Below are 15,220 nucleotides of genomic sequence, written 5' to 3'. Positions count from 1 at the left end.
TGAGTATTTTTAATCCGCAGACAAGTTAGACTTTGCCAGACCTTCACCACGCAGTGGAGCCCTCCCACATTGTGTTTAAATGAGGTAAAGGTGTCTGCAATTCTTGATGTTAGACTGTTGTTTCAGCAGTATGTATGGAGGCGGGTAGAGGCCCCCGTTGCTGTGTTTGAATCAGGGCCAACCTCGCTCCCCCAGACTACAGACGGAGGGTATAAACACCCAAAAAACACCAGAGGAATATACAACATGAAGCAAACCTTCTCATTTAACCTCCTCTTATCTTCTTTTGGTTACAACAAGCAAGCAGAATGAATGAAAAGTAACTTTTAGAAAAATCCCCTAAAACCTCCCTGAACCATAATGCAAAAAAAAAAAAACTCCAATTACATCATAGGGAGGGGGTTGTGGAGTGCAGCCTTGACGAGATGATTACTTCCAGATACAGAGCCGGGGTCTTTGTCATTAAAACACACACACTCTCAACCCTGACCAGCCGTGCAGTCTTTACAGCTTCACGAGAGCAAAAAATGTACCGGGACACTAAATTTATTGCTAAAACAAAGGTTTAATTGTCACATAGCTTTGGAATGTTACACAACTTCCTGTCCAAAAACATTGAAAGATGCCATGATTTGAAAGTTGCCAGACAGATCTTGATCAGACTGTTTCATGAGCTTTTTTAATATGCAAACTAAAACCATTTGTAAAAGAACTCAGAGCAGAAGGGGGGAAGTAAGGAAGAGAAGAGAGGAGTGTGTGGGGAGATTTGTGTTAGATTGCAGACGGGGTTGTATGATCGCCTCTCGTAATTGTAGGGAAATCTGAGTCATAGAGCAACAAGTTTAATGTGTGCCACTCATCCACACACACACACACACACGCACACACACAAAAGAACAATAGAACTTATGGGAAAGTTTTGTTAGTCTTCTTTAAAATGTACTTAAGTCTTACTGATTTATTTTTTTTACTATTTGTTTCAACTACAGCTCTCTTTTCCATCCTCATGCAGTTGTCACTGAAGGATGCATGCTTTGACAAAGCAGTTCTTACATCTGCTCATGGCTTAATTAGCATAACGTGACCCATGTCAGAGATGCTTACAGATTAAATTTAGATGGCCAATCTCAGTTTAAGAAGGAGATTGGCTAAGGTCAGCTTGGAACCGCAAAACAAGCTGTTTGAGTCTTTGCTAAACCAAAGACATTGTAATTACAGGGCTGCCATCGTTTGTTTGTGAAGACCATTTAATTTGTTTTGTTTATTGTGACGATCTGTGCCCAATTTTTAAATGTGTAATAACTGTTGTATAACTGCTGCAGAACAGAACAGACACATTATAGATGCTTCACTATTGACGCAAACTGTGACCCTGACATGTGCAATCACTGCTTTGCAGCAATGTTCACTTACTTTAAATCTTTTCAGTTTGTCACTTTAAATTGATGTTTGAATTGGATGGAGTGCTTCTGCAAACCTAAATTTTTAATCTTGCCATAGATTTTCAATTAGTTTAAGTCCAAATGGATCATTCTAACATATTATTCTCTGATTTTAACCACTCAATTGGTTTAGATAGATGCTAAGGTTCGTGTCCTGTTCATGCAGCATCTTCCAGTATATAGACGTCACGGTTCTATTGCGGACTGTGAATACACCCTTAAATTACAATATCGGTCACATTTTCATCTGGTGCGGTTCGCATTCACACAGCACTGTGTCAACCTCTTTACTCCTTCGCCTCTGGAGGCGCTGCATCAAGAACTACTGAAGGAGACCACACGAAAACCCCCGAAGAAGACGCTGCGCGCAACTTTCTTTGTTTGTGATCAAAAATGGAGTGGCATCAGATTCTGGCGGTTTTAGGATTTCTGTATAGCCGTTGGCAAATGTGCCAAACAAACATTTTTCTACAATGGGCTCAGAATGAGGGGAAGATGAGGCAGAAGACCATGCAGAAGGCTGCTTTTCACGTAAGGCGGATGAAACGGCTCCGCATGAGGCGACGTGCATCCAACCTCATGTTAGTGATGATCATGTCCACCTTACACAGACGTCAACAAAGGTACAAGATATGAGTAATTTTGTTAAAATTGTTGCTCAATAACGTTACACATATCAAAAATAACTTGTTGAGTCTGTTATCCAACATCAAACAAAAGATAGTTTCCGCTACACCGGGCCGGAAGTACGCAACCCCGGAAACGGCCCATTTTGGTTTGTAAATAACTTTACAAAGGAGGAGCATTACCAAGGCGTAACTTTGTTTTTAAGGCTTTTCTCTGTTGTTCGGGAGAACCAGATCAGTGTCGATCAATAACACATCTTATAAACTAGTCAGTCATGTTTGTTTGCCGACCACCACACAATGAAGAGGAGAGTGATATGATCGACTGTGACGAGAATTGATATGTGTGGTTGCATTTTAAGAGCGTAACAATCCATTAATATTATCCTTTATGTTGAACAAGCTGTTTAATATACTTTTGACAAACAGAGTTAGAGTTTTGGTTAGGGGTGCACCGATTGCAGTTTTCTGGCTGTTTGCCGATTTTTAAAAAGCCCATTCCGATTCTGGCTGATATCCACTTTCTTTTTGTCTGAAATATCAAATATCATAATAAAGCAAGCAAGTTGTTAAAAGTGAGGTGATAATTGTTAACTGTAAATGTGCAGAAGGTATATCAGTAAAACCTCCTTCGCAGAAGAGGACAGTGATTGATTTTAGTTTTTTTTTGTGAGACGGAGAAGATTGTTGGATAAGATCAGCTGATCTCCCAAAATTAAGAAAATTGGTGCCGATAAATTGCCTGGCGAAATTGGTGCACCCCTAGTTTTGGTTATTCTTAAAAACATTTGAAAATATCCTTTTCGCTAATAGCGTGATCAGAGCAAATATGTGCTACAGGCTATTAGATGGCCTTGGGTATGTATTTCTTCTGCACATTAGCCAACCACATTTGTCGATGCTTAGTAGCAAAGTTTTCTCACTTTCACAGGAAGTAATGAAAACTTCTCTTTACTCTTTTATCGTCTTTGTTTTTACATCCTTGAATCCAAAAATATCCAAGCATTGCAGTTCTCTTCCTTGCAATCAATGAAGTAGAAAACTGCTTCTATACTATCAAGATGGCGACAGACCATCTTGATGGAAGAGGGGTGATGTCATGTGGAAACAATACACAAAACATTCAACAGCAAATTTGAATGTCGTGTTCTCACGTCTATTTGAGGTTTCCGTGGAAACTTTGGAAACTAATTTTAGCAATTAACTGAGCTTAATTTTCTGTTAAGTAGGATTAATTGGAATGTATAGTGACTAAATTGAAAAATACTTTTTGTGAAGTCCCTCCAGATGTAATTTGTTGTAACTGAATTGAATTTATTGACTTATTTTGTACACTGCTCACTTACTGGCCACTGAAGATAGTCACCAGATCCCTTGGCAATCCTGCAAGGATAAATGTGTTCAAATAATGGATGAATGATTTGAATGTTTAACTATTATTATTATTAACATGTTGTATTGTTAGAATAATCCAATATTCAGTTATTTGCCAAGTAAAACCTTCAAATTAATGTGAAATGATTTTCTTTTGTTGTATCAATAATACTACAGGGATTTACTACCTATTTCTTTTGTATTTTTTTCCCTGTAGGGCCATATGGGTTCAACCGCGCCCTTCAACTTGGTGGGAAGACGTTAGCAGATCCTGGGATGAAGTGGATTGGCAAAAGAACTTCAGGATGACAAAAACCTCCTTTCTGCATCTTTGTGACATCCTCCGACCAAGTTTGACCCGACAGCACACAAACTTTCGTAGTCCACTTCCTGTTGAGCTGCGTGTTGCAATATGTCTGTGGAGGCTTGCAACAAATCTGGAGTATCGCGCCATCTCCCACCTGTTTGGCATTGGCATTTCTACAGCCTGTAGTGTCACACAACAGGTTGTTTCTGCTATTAACGTGGTAATGAAACCTCTGTATATAAAAACCCCTTCTGAGGCAGAGCTTATGGTAATTGTCCAGGGCTTCAGGGATCGATGGGCATTACCCCAGGTTGCGGGTGCAATTGATGGGACTCATATAGGCATTATGGCACCAGATGAGAATCCTCTTGACTATTACAACAGGAAAAACGTCTACTCTGTTATTCTGCAAGGTGTGGTAGACAACAAAATGAAATTCTGGGATATTAATGTGGGCTGTCCAGGAAAAGTTAGTGATGCAAGGGTTTTAATCAATTCTTCCTTGTATAGTAGAGGTGAAAATGGGACACTGTTCCCGAGTTGGACAGAAAGACTGAACAATGTGGACGTACCCCTACACATTCTCGGAGATGCTGCATACCCACTACTGCCTTGGCTGGTGAAACCATTTCCAGAGGGGAACGGTTTAACACAACCACAGGTAAACTTCAACTATCGACTCCGTCAGGCTAGAATGACTGTTGAAAGGGCGTTTGGACGACTGAGGGGCCGCTGGAGGTGCCTTCTCAAGAGGTGTGATGCCCACATTTCCTTTGTTAGCCACATAATATCAGCCTGTTGCGTTCTACATAATTATTGTGAAACTGCCAACGAGGAGTGGGTAGATGAAGAACCTGCAGATGATGTGGATGACTTTGTGGATTCAGAGATTGGCCCTCCAGCGAACAATGGGGAGCAAATTAGGGATGCTCTGTGTGCATACTTGGCACAGTAATGGTTTTGTAAATGAGTGTTATTTGCTCTTGTTTTAACACAATTTTGTACTATTTTAGATTTCAAAAGATAGTTTGGTAACTTTGTATCAGACATGTGCTTACATGTTGCAGTTTTGTAAGAAAAATAAAGACAACTTGTTCATCCTTTATTTTTATTGGGATAAAATAGTCCAACGTTGAATGTTCAACCTTTTTGTTTACATTCGTCTGAACAACAGAATGTGCATCTTTGAATAACTTTTACATGAGTCATTCAAACAGTTTTGACATAATTAAACAGTTAACTGATAGCATCACTAATTAGGCCTTTTTTCAATATTATGAACTAAACTCCAAGACATCTTTGTTGGCATCACCTGAATCAGAAGATGCTGAATGCTGAGATGTGGTTGCCATGTTTGGCTCCTGTGGGGTTTGGGCTGGTGCAACTACAGTGTGGGGGCTACCTGCTGTGTTTTGCTGGTGGCCATTGAACAAAGGTGAGTCGTCAGTGAGAGTATGTGCAGAGGGCCACAATGGAGGTGTGACTGGAGGAGGGGTCATTGACTGCTGCAGGGTAGATGGTGTCATGGATTGGGGCGTTGCAGCATGAAGGAAACTAGTCATCATCTGAAAGAACATCTTGCTGTTGGCCTTCTGCTGCTCTTGCATCAACTGGAAACGTCTTTCTTCAGCTTGTTGCTGCATTTTTAAGAACTCCTCAAAAGAGGCTTGTTCCTGCTTCATTCTTTCGCATTCAGCCTCATCCATTTTTTTCTTCTCATCCATGTAGCTCTCAAACATTTTCTCAAACTTATCAGTCTTTGTATTTTTCTTTCTTTTCTGAGCCCCGGGTACAGTCACTTTTGGTCGGCTCCTTTCTTCATCCAGCAGGGAGATTGTGATGGGCGTCTCTTCAGCTTTAATGTCGGCAGCTCTTTTATCTGCTTGATTAAAAATGTTACAAACAAATCACCACAGTTATATTTATTGATGATTCTGTGTTCATAGGACAAACAACCGCAAAACTGGCAATATGTAACTGCTGGTTTCTAATAGAGTTTAAAGTTAATATCATAATAGTTTTTCTCACTTAGTTTAGTTACACACTTACCCATTTTTTCTGAGTCTTGATCCTGCTCTGTGGATTCGGAGTCGCTCAGCTCCAGGCTGGACGGCGACAGAGGCTCTTCCTTGCAGGACTCCAAAACATATTGGCTGCTTGTCGGCAGATTGCCAAGCATGGCATCTAGTTCATCATACCAAGGAAACTGCTCCTTCGCGTCGCCAGTACTGCCATTGTTCCTAAGCATGTTGCGTATTTTCACGTATTGTTGGCGAAGTTTCTTTACCTTGGTGCGGCACTGTGAAGCTGTGCGGGGGAATCCCAAAGCCTCCATGTCCCCACTAATTAGCTTAAAAACCTGTTTGTTTTTGTGAGTGGTCAGCAGTAACTGCAATACATTTTCGTCCGCCCATATTTTTATGAGGGCCTTCACCTCCTCTTCACTCCATGTCTGACCACGAGCCATTTTTCCCGGTAATGGTGGAAAGCTATTGTTTTGGTTGTATTTACCCAGAATGCCCTGTGCTGTGCTTCCTGTTTTTGTAGCGATTTCCGGTCCGCTTGGCATTAACCAATGTATTTCAACGGCGCTAGCTAGATTTCACTTTAATTGAACCGAAAGGTTTTTAAGCAGACCAAGGTTTGCTTTTTTTTATTTAGTTTGCATTAGAGTTCAATTACGCATCCATACCTGCACCAACGAAACTGGACTTTCTAGGCAAACGAACCAAAGTTTGATTAAAGAGGATCAAACAGGCACGATGCACCCAAGACACATTTGTACTTTAATTAGGTGACCTCTTGATTGGATTGAATTTTATAGTATCAACAGTAAAGGAGGTTAAAATTCAAAAGCATGCCACATTTTTTATTTTTTTTATTTATTTATTTTTTTTTAAAAAGCCTCTATCACAAGAAAAAAAAAGTATTGTTTTTTTAACAATACTTTTAGCACCATACTCAAAAAGCAATAGATGGTTATCTTTATTTTATAGAGTACAGGAAAAAGTAAAAATTTTGATCACATAATGTCACACTGTCATTTACTATAAACTGAAAGGTACAACAATAAATACTCCCATCTGTCTCAACTGGATGGATTTCTTTGAAATAAGCCTTCTTGTTTCTTTACAACCAGATGCTAGTATGCTTCAAATCTGAAGTGTGGGTCTTGTTTCTGTTAAATAAAGCTGAGGCCCAGTGTTTTTTATACCATTCTTTTCAAAGCATTCAGACAGTGGAACCTCGTGTTCTTCAGCAGGGGATTCTTGTGGGTTTTCCTCTTTTTCATGGTCAGAATCTGTCCCTGAAGTCCCATTGCAGCTTTCTGCTCTGTGGACATCACTTAGTTGTTCCTCATGTGCTTCAAAATGTGCTGCCTGTCTATTGTGTCCAGCACCAGGTTGTTCTACTTTGCATGAAGTCAAGGAGTTTAGATCTTTGCAAAGCCGAAGTCCATCTTCAACAAGCCCAGCTCCATTTAATGTGTGCGAGACTTTTCTGGCCTCCAGTGCTATATTAAAAAAAACAACAAACAAACAAAATAAAACAAAGCAAAAAATATATATAAAAATAAAAAAGTACATGAGCTCTTGTTTTTAACATTTAATATTTAATATAATATTCAAGTTTGAAAGGTTGAACTTGGATCAGTAAGCACACATTATTGTTTAATAAACTGGAAGTTACTTTGCAGTTTTTCCCTCAAAGTAAAACATCTGTTTTATGACAAGGTTTTGATACAGACAGTGACACCTTGTGGTCAAATATATGCTATTTTCCAAGTTGATTGACTCAACAGACACACTTGGCTTCACTCCTAAAGCAAGATTTGAAGACAGGCTTATTTCCAGTGCAGTATATCAATACGGCCATTTATTTATTTATTTTTTAATTTCACCTTCATCTGTACAGTAAAATCTCACTGAGACGCAAGGTCTCTTTTCAATACTGACCTGACAGATAGACAGATTAGTCTATTTTCAACAATAGTCACTCGGTCCAATTTCAAATTAATTAACAGATAACAATTAAACACGAGGGTCAAGAGCAAACATCCAGTAATACTTCATTCATCTTGAAAATTACATTAATTAAAATTTTTATTTGACACAAACACTAACCTCACAGTTCCACTGTGTTTCCAACAATAGTGACAATTTCACAATTACTTATTTCTTCTCCAAACACAGTAGTCAGTAGTATGCATTTTTCTAATGATCCAGATCCAACTTTTGAATCAGCACCAAATTTATTAAAGGGGTGGTATTATGTATTTTTGCAGGCACAAAGTGCCATTTTATAGCACAATCAAGTCCACGCTACCTTCAGTTGTTATAAAAAAATGTTATATATCAAACAAAACACAATTTGATGCTTTGAAATTGACCTCTATGTCTTTAAGAAGCTCTTGCTCTTTTCTGCACTCCCCCTTCAGCACACCAATGCTCCTCCATTTTGTTGTGTACAACCATAGGAGCAACGCAGTACTTATGATGAGCTCAGCAGACATGCAGTTCCACTAGGTGTTTGCTAATTGCTGCTGCCACTAGTCTAGTGGAGCAGCTGTGTTGGGGAGACATGGGATAGAGGTGTTTTATTAGACTGAAACTTCAAGAAGGAGCTTTGGGAAAACAGAAGGCACTTTGTATGAGCAAATATTTAGACAGCCCCAAATGGTTGTCATGGGAGATTGAAGGAAAACTCAAACATGTATGAAGGAATTAAAGCAACACTCCAGGTATGTCTTTGATGTGGGAATTGCATTATAACATAATATAAAGCTCATGTATTTGGTACTAATGATATCAGTCTCAGGTTTGGGAGACACTTTAGAGTTGAATCCACTAAGGTGTTATTAATTGTGAGCTTACATACCTCTTTGTCTAGCACACCGAGGTAGAGCTACAATAACTGTGAACAAGAAGAAAGCTGCGGATGCTGCAGTGCTCCACCACGACCTCTGCTGGCTCTTTTTATCCACACCTGAAATACACATTTCTTTTACTCAGATGCCTCTGCTCATTGACTGTGGTACATAAATGATATTAACAATCTGAACGCAGAGAAAAAAGGAAAATCTCAAACTCACTGATTAATGCAACAGTGATGTTGACCTTGGTCTGCACGACGTGCCTGCTCTGTAAACCTGAGAAGGTGCAGGTGTACGTTCCAGAGTGTTCCATACTGTCTGGCCTGTTGAGCAGGAGTGACCCATCTCCCTGCAGAAGCTGGTCCTGGTCAAGGACAGCTTGACCCTCCCACAGGTTGACCATGTGTCCTGTTTTGTTGTCGTATTTTAAGATCAGAGTCTGCTCCGCGAGAGAGGAGATGGTCCACGTGAGGGAGAAATTCTCAAGACTGTGCGGAGCCATGCATGAGATGGACAGGGGCTGTCCCTCTTCGTGAGTTATATTTTCTGAATTCAAAAGGAAACGTGGTGTTATTGGCCTGTTATTTATATAAAAAATGTTTCTTTATGTCTAATCTATGGTAAAGTTTCCAGGATGCACCTTGGTTCCTCCGAGAAGCTGTCCACACCTGGTTTCTGTCGGCTGACATGAAAGAGCAAAAATACGTGCGGTCGGATAGGTTACCCACAATTCTCAGCATGCTCTCCACAGTGAACAGGCCCTTGTGATCTGTGGTCCTGATGGTGGAATTTTCCACAGCCTCCTGAGCTGAGGGGGGCTCCGTGGCCCACATTACCTGCGGCATGGGGTAAATGTTGTGAGAGGTGCAAGCGACCGTCTCATCGCTCATCTCCATGGTTACCGACTGGATGGGAGCTAGGTGAGAAGTGGAAGAAAACAGTCTAAGCTTTCAGGTTGTATGGTGCAGTTTGTGGAAGGGGCAGCCAGAAATAACCAGGATGTTGTTTTAATGCGAGCAGAAAGACAGAGAAGGGCGGACAAAGATTTAATCTATTCTTAGAGCTTAGTGATATGTTTCATGGCAGCAGCGCTGGCTTTCAACAGAACAACTGTTTTTAGTCTAATCGCCTCTTAATGGTGCTTTTCTGCTGCACTTCAATGCCCTTGTTCTCTACTTTTGCAGTGGGTTAATGGGGCAGACAACCAACATGAACTTTACACACACTGTTGGCTTTCCACTACACCTTCCCTCCACATCAATTTGAAATGAAAATCAGCTCTCCAGTGTTTTAGCACATATTCTATATAGAACTTTAATTTCTATATAATGCCTCTCTTTTGGTAATCCAGAGTTTGGGTAGTTATTGACAAACTCTCTAACACAACAAAACTGATGAAATAATTGTGGGGAAAAAGTGCAAAATATTCTGCCTACACAGAGGCTTTGAGGTAATTAATCATTGTGACCCTTTATAAAGTTGATTTTATCAATCTTTAAACTATTTACAACAGAAAAAGACACTGAAACAGGCAACATAATTTCATCACAAGCCGTACAAACCTTTTAGCTCCAAATTGACAAACATCTCCTGGTTGCCTTTGCGTGTGCTCGTGTAGCACTTGTACCTGCCCTTGTCCTGAACTTTAACTCTCCTTAGAAGAAGCGAGGCATTGCCTTGAGGGATGTGGGAGTTGAAGAGCGACGTTCTGCCGCTAAAGTGCTTGTTTTGGAGTCCGAACTGATCTTTGTGGTAGTAGTAGCTGTGAACAGGGATTTGCTGCTTGTACCAGTGGATCACCACTGTGCCTGTGGGTCTAAAGCTGCATGGCAGGACACAGTCGTCGTGGATGATGCAAGTGACATTCAAGTCTGGTAACAAGACTGAAAACATACAATTATTAAAGAGATTAAAGCAAGATTCAATGTGTTCACAATTTGCTGAAAAAAAACAACAACTAGAAAGTGTATAATTTTGATAGCTAAGTCTGAGCATTCGTCTTGTGTTTATGACACAACAATGCAAAAAAAGGGGTACTACAAGTTCCTTTGATTAGAATCTCAATCACAACTTTTTAAAGATATTTAATGTTTGTTTTTGGGATTTTTTTTGCTGTTTTTACTCAATATTTCATAAGTTTGAACAATGGAGGAATTTGCTTTTTCACTAAGAACAAAACAGTATTTCTGTGTTTTATTTTTGTTCTGAAAATTATAGCAGTAATGCAATAACTGGACAACACGAATGCAATTGTGTGCATCTTTGTTTTTTACCTGGTGATTTATTTGATTTATTTAACCAGTGTTAAAACACTGCTTACGTAGCTTTGTTCATAATTAAAGGATGTCATAAAAAATACATACCTTTTGAATTTGTCAACAAAAACTTCCCTGAGAAAAGTAGCAGCATGAGGATAAGTCCTTGCGTTTCTGCCATGCCAGTCACTTTCCACGGAGGTGTTAAACCTGTAACAGTCTTTCACAGCGGTGTGTGTGAAAACACGCCGGTGTGCAGTGAGCTGTTTCTGTGTGATTCCACTTTACATCCTTCCTAACACTAATGAAACATGGACTAATTAACCCAGAAGGTAAAAGTTTAACCAGCTTCTTGGCGCAGGGCACAACACTTCACACCTCTTCTGAAGTAGTCTGCTACAAACACCTTCTTTCTTTTGTGTCCTCACACCATAGCAGCTAAGCTAAAGCAAATACAGTGTATATTTAGTGAGTAAGGAGAGAAATAGAAGATATCAGTTTTGGTGGGGATAAAATTAGAAAATTGTGTTTTTTTTGGTAACCAAAGTGAAAAAGGAAAACAACATGATAATCCTTTTTTGAAAAATATACTAATTTGACACTGCCTGCATTGTGTCCTAATACTTTCCATGAACTTTTAAATATAGTTTAATCAATTACATCCTTTAAAAAAATGCTGCAGCAATCATTTGCCCTGACATCTGTTTCCTGTCCTGTGACAGTTGAGATAGCCTCCAGATATTCCTGACCCTAAATGGGAACACAACTAGATGATGGATGGATAGATAGATAAAAAAAAAAAACATATTTGTAAATATTAGATCTGGTGGTCTACTTTTTAATACTCCTTTGATGACCTCTAGGGGACAGAGATGAGATGTCAGGTCAAATGTGAACAGCTGTCCTGCAGCTGCAGGGTCACATGTTTGAGTGTACCAAGATCCACGTGCTTGGTTCTTGAAGATGGCGTTGCTCATCTCTGCCCTCATTCAACTTTAATCCCAGATTAAAGGGAGCATGCTACTAGTGCCACGCCAACAATGCTGAGTTATATCAGTGGAGCTGCAGCTCTGTTTTATTTGCTTTTTCAAAATTTATTTCATATATATTTTCTTGAAATTTTTCCACATTAAATCTTTATCATGAAGCTTTTACTCTCATGGATTGTAAATTGTCTCACTGTGTCTCTCATACTCATCTTTTCATGCATTTACATAACCACAAACTTGCTGCCACCACATGGGTAATGTTTTGCTTGTACAAATGTCACAAATATGTGGTGACCCTTGTTGGGATTTGTGTTGTTTAATCACATTTTTCTTTATGTGGTTACTCAAGAAAAATCACCACAGAGTGTAAACTTTTGTAATATAAACTGAAATTTTAAAGCACAACATCATCCAGCAGGTAGACCTGCTAATACTCTGTGTGCATCGCTGCTGTTTTTAATGAGTGCTGCACAAGCTAAACAAAAATCTCCAACTGTGGTCGGGAACTCTAAGTGGGCCAAATCGGACAGCAGATTTTTAAATTTACATTAATCCAAATGCTCTGTGGTTTTATTTTTCTCACCGTGTGTCTGTCACCAGGAAGGAAGCTGATGTTTTTTTTTTGTGTGTGTGTGTGTGTGTGTGTGTGTGTGTGTGTGTGTTTGCTTCCATTTTGCTGAATCTTGCTTTCTAATCTTTTTCCCTCCAAAACTCAAAAAGTAACAAAGCTATGTTAAAAGAGGTCTCAAGTTGAACATCCTTCAATTCTCTGATCCGAGATGAAGCGAGAACAGTTGTGGGATCATATGATCAGGCTTACATGCTAAACAACCAGAGGCCATAAGTTCAGTGTTTACTGAAGCCACTGCAGACATATGCTCACATCTGACTCCTCTTGATGGGATCATTTGCGTCCTCTCACCGCAGCCAAGCGCAACTTAGTGTCGGAAAATCCTGCAACGTATAAAAACTAGGCTACAGGGTTTTTATTTTCATCTGGCCTGGACGATGATGAAACTGGTGTTTGTGTTATGCGCTTCCCCCGCCCTGCACTGCCTCCAGTTTGTAGGTTACTGAAAGATTTCACCACCCACAGAAAAGAAGATTAGGGAGGAATTAATGGTATTCCTTTGTCATTATAGGAACAAATTGATATTTGGTTTTAAATCAGAGGGGTGGGTGTGGGCAGCGGGGGAGTCGGAGCAACATGTTGCGTCAGGACACATAAGCAGAGGGATGGCACTGTGACAGGCAAACTCAGCCAGGAGGATGCTCGTGAACTGGCGCTGAGCTGCTGGATATCTCCACCGATGTTCACCATGTTATGGGACATGAGAGTAAAAGATAAGGTAGATATGACCTGGTGTTTGCCCGGCAGGACAGAATGAGTGCACCCGGGACATGGACGTGTCACTAGGAGACCGGGACGGCCGTGTCTGGTTGAGACACTGAAATACTGGGAGGGACGTTTGGGTTCCTCTCACATCTGAAGCCCCTGCTCAATCATGAGACTGGCCCTCCTGGCCTTGAGACTGATGGTTTTGGCCTGGCTGTGGCCCGTCACTCAGCTCAACAGCAGCACTTTTGCAAACAAGAAACGGCACAAAGAGGTCTATGTTGGGGAGAACACTAAAGCAAAGCATGGAGGGTAAGATTCGTCTTATTTTTCCAGGTACAACTTAAATTATCCACTCTCTTCCGAATGGTAGTTATCTCAGATTTTGCTCGCATAATGGTTCCCAGTGACACCATCAGTACTATGCAGGTAAATCGAGGTCAGAACTGGCAGTGAAATATGTGACTCCGGAGGTATTTTTAAATGTATTTCTGCACAAAGACGTTGTTGTGCATGTTATCAAAGCCAGCTTTGGATTGTTTCTAGGAAGACACTAATCACCTCAGGAGGCAGATAAAAGAGCGTTCCCACATTATGTTTGACCCAATTACAAGTGCCAGTACCCTGAATGTAACTGATTTTATTTGGGCCAAGGCTCTCGGTTTTAATCAGGGCTAAAGAGCAATTAGCCGCCACTCGCTCTCCCAGCCAGATGTTGCTTCTGCTTAGAGTGTTTTTGTTAGAGATTGACTGACTGATCTGTCATTTGATCTTTTTTTTTAATCTTTTTATTTTTCTAGACGGGTGGATCTTAAGATGAAAAAGCTGGACAGCACAAAGTCCCTGCTAATTAAATCTGAGCAGCTACTAAGGATTGAAGATCATGATTTTGCCATGCGTCCAGGCTTTGGAGGTAAGAAAGTTCGGCTTAATTAATATAGTTCTGTCTATTTATATATTACTCTTAAGTAGTTCCACTGTTAAAAGCAAACAAAAAGCTGCTTTGGAGCTACACATTTTAACTGGTCCGCTCAACATTTAAATGTATTGTTCTTGTTCTGTTTTAATAAATATTTGTTTTCCAGATAATGTAGTCGACTATGTGGGTTATTGTGCTTGTCTACCATAACAAGCAGCGCCTAACACAAAAAACCTTGTTGACCTAGATTGTCTGGTCCCTGGGATTGTCTGGTCCCAGGCACCAGACTACAGCGGTGCAGAGAAAATAATCTGAACTGTGTTCCTAATTCTGCGCCTTTCTACACTTTTAAGGATAGTTCACTTTTTTCATTCACAATGTATTTTGGCACAGTAAAAATACTGGAATATAGCAATGAATGTGTCCATGTTGTAAACAAGGTAAATATACATTTCTGTGATAATACTATTCCCTCATTGTATGGATTACTACAAGTTCAAATGGACAATTTCTATATGGACTATAACACTGCATTGTATTTACTGTATTTTACTATTACATTAAAATGCTCTGAGTTACTCAGCCTCCAGGGTAAAAAATAACATTATGTTTCAAAAGTGATTACCGTACATTTTATTCAGTTTTTTAAAATCAACTTACACAAAAATGAAAACAAAGAAATAATGACATGTTTTCTAGATTCCCATTTTAAAAGCCAGTAAGTTACTTGAACAAAACTAAACATTTCCAGTAAGTGTGACGTTATTCTGAATTTCACCAATGAATCCTCCTAAAATAACAAGTATCCTCTGAGCCGCCTTTTAAACGCAACATGAGCGCTAAGAAGCTAGCTGGGTTTTCACCTGTGCGGCAGCGAAGGAGACCTGCTGCTGCTGTGCAGAGCTGCTCAGGTGTGTTAGAATCATGGCAGCAAATCAGCAAAACACAAAAAACTTTGCAAAGTTTCTCCCCCTAAACTAAACGACTGAGTTCAATAATGCTGTTGGAGATATCTATCTATCTATCTATCTATCTATCTATCTATCTATCTATCTATCTATCTATCTATCTATCTATCTATCTATCTATCTATCTATCT

At 39.8% G+C, this 15,220-nt stretch overlaps 3 protein-coding genes across 4 annotated transcripts in view; 2 read left to right on the top strand and 1 right to left on the bottom strand.

The window, feature by feature from the left end:
* The first annotated feature begins 1,767 nt into the window (after nt 1–1,767).
* LOC103141444 (putative nuclease HARBI1) lies at nt 1,768–4,851 on the top strand. Its single transcript, XM_007557101.2, has 2 exons — nt 1,768–2,065; nt 3,660–4,851. The coding sequence occupies exons 1-2, from the start codon at nt 1,836–1,838 to the stop codon at nt 4,702–4,704; spliced, it is 1,275 nt and encodes a 424-aa protein (XP_007557163.1). The 5' UTR covers nt 1,768–1,835; the 3' UTR covers nt 4,705–4,851.
* On the bottom strand, nt 4,844–6,278 carry LOC103141452 (trihelix transcription factor GT-3a-like). Of its 2 annotated transcripts, none has more exons than XM_016674137.1 (2): nt 5,799–6,278; nt 4,844–5,631 (listed from the first exon to the last, which is right to left on the bottom strand). In XM_016674137.1, exons 1-2 carry the CDS (start codon nt 6,214–6,216, stop codon nt 5,024–5,026), a joined length of 1,026 nt encoding a protein of 341 aa, XP_016529623.1. In that variant the 5' UTR covers nt 6,217–6,278; the 3' UTR covers nt 4,844–5,023. The 2 variants fall into 2 exon arrangements, with proteins under 2 accessions (XP_016529623.1, XP_007557175.1); XM_007557113.2 differs by having other exon boundaries at nt 4,846–5,628; nt 5,799–6,277.
* Nucleotides 6,279–13,084: 6,806 nt separating this feature from the next.
* The window catches only part of gabrr3a (gamma-aminobutyric acid type A receptor subunit rho3a), a 10,570-nt gene continuing 8,434 nt past the window's right edge, over nt 13,085–15,220 (top strand). The window contains exons 1-2 of the mRNA XM_007557089.2: nt 13,085–13,514; nt 14,003–14,115. Coding sequence (XP_007557151.2) covers nt 13,372–13,514; nt 14,003–14,115 — 256 coding nt within the window. The 5' untranslated portion in view covers nt 13,085–13,371. The remainder of the gene's footprint in view (nt 13,515–14,002; nt 14,116–15,220) is intronic.

This window comes from Poecilia formosa, unplaced genomic scaffold (genome assembly GCF_000485575.1).
Source record: "Poecilia formosa unplaced genomic scaffold, Poecilia_formosa-5.1.2 Scaffold3, whole genome shotgun sequence".
In the NCBI taxonomy this organism is placed as follows: Eukaryota; Metazoa; Chordata; class Actinopteri; order Cyprinodontiformes; family Poeciliidae; genus Poecilia; species Poecilia formosa.
This window is presented reverse-complemented; position numbering and strand designations above follow the sequence as displayed.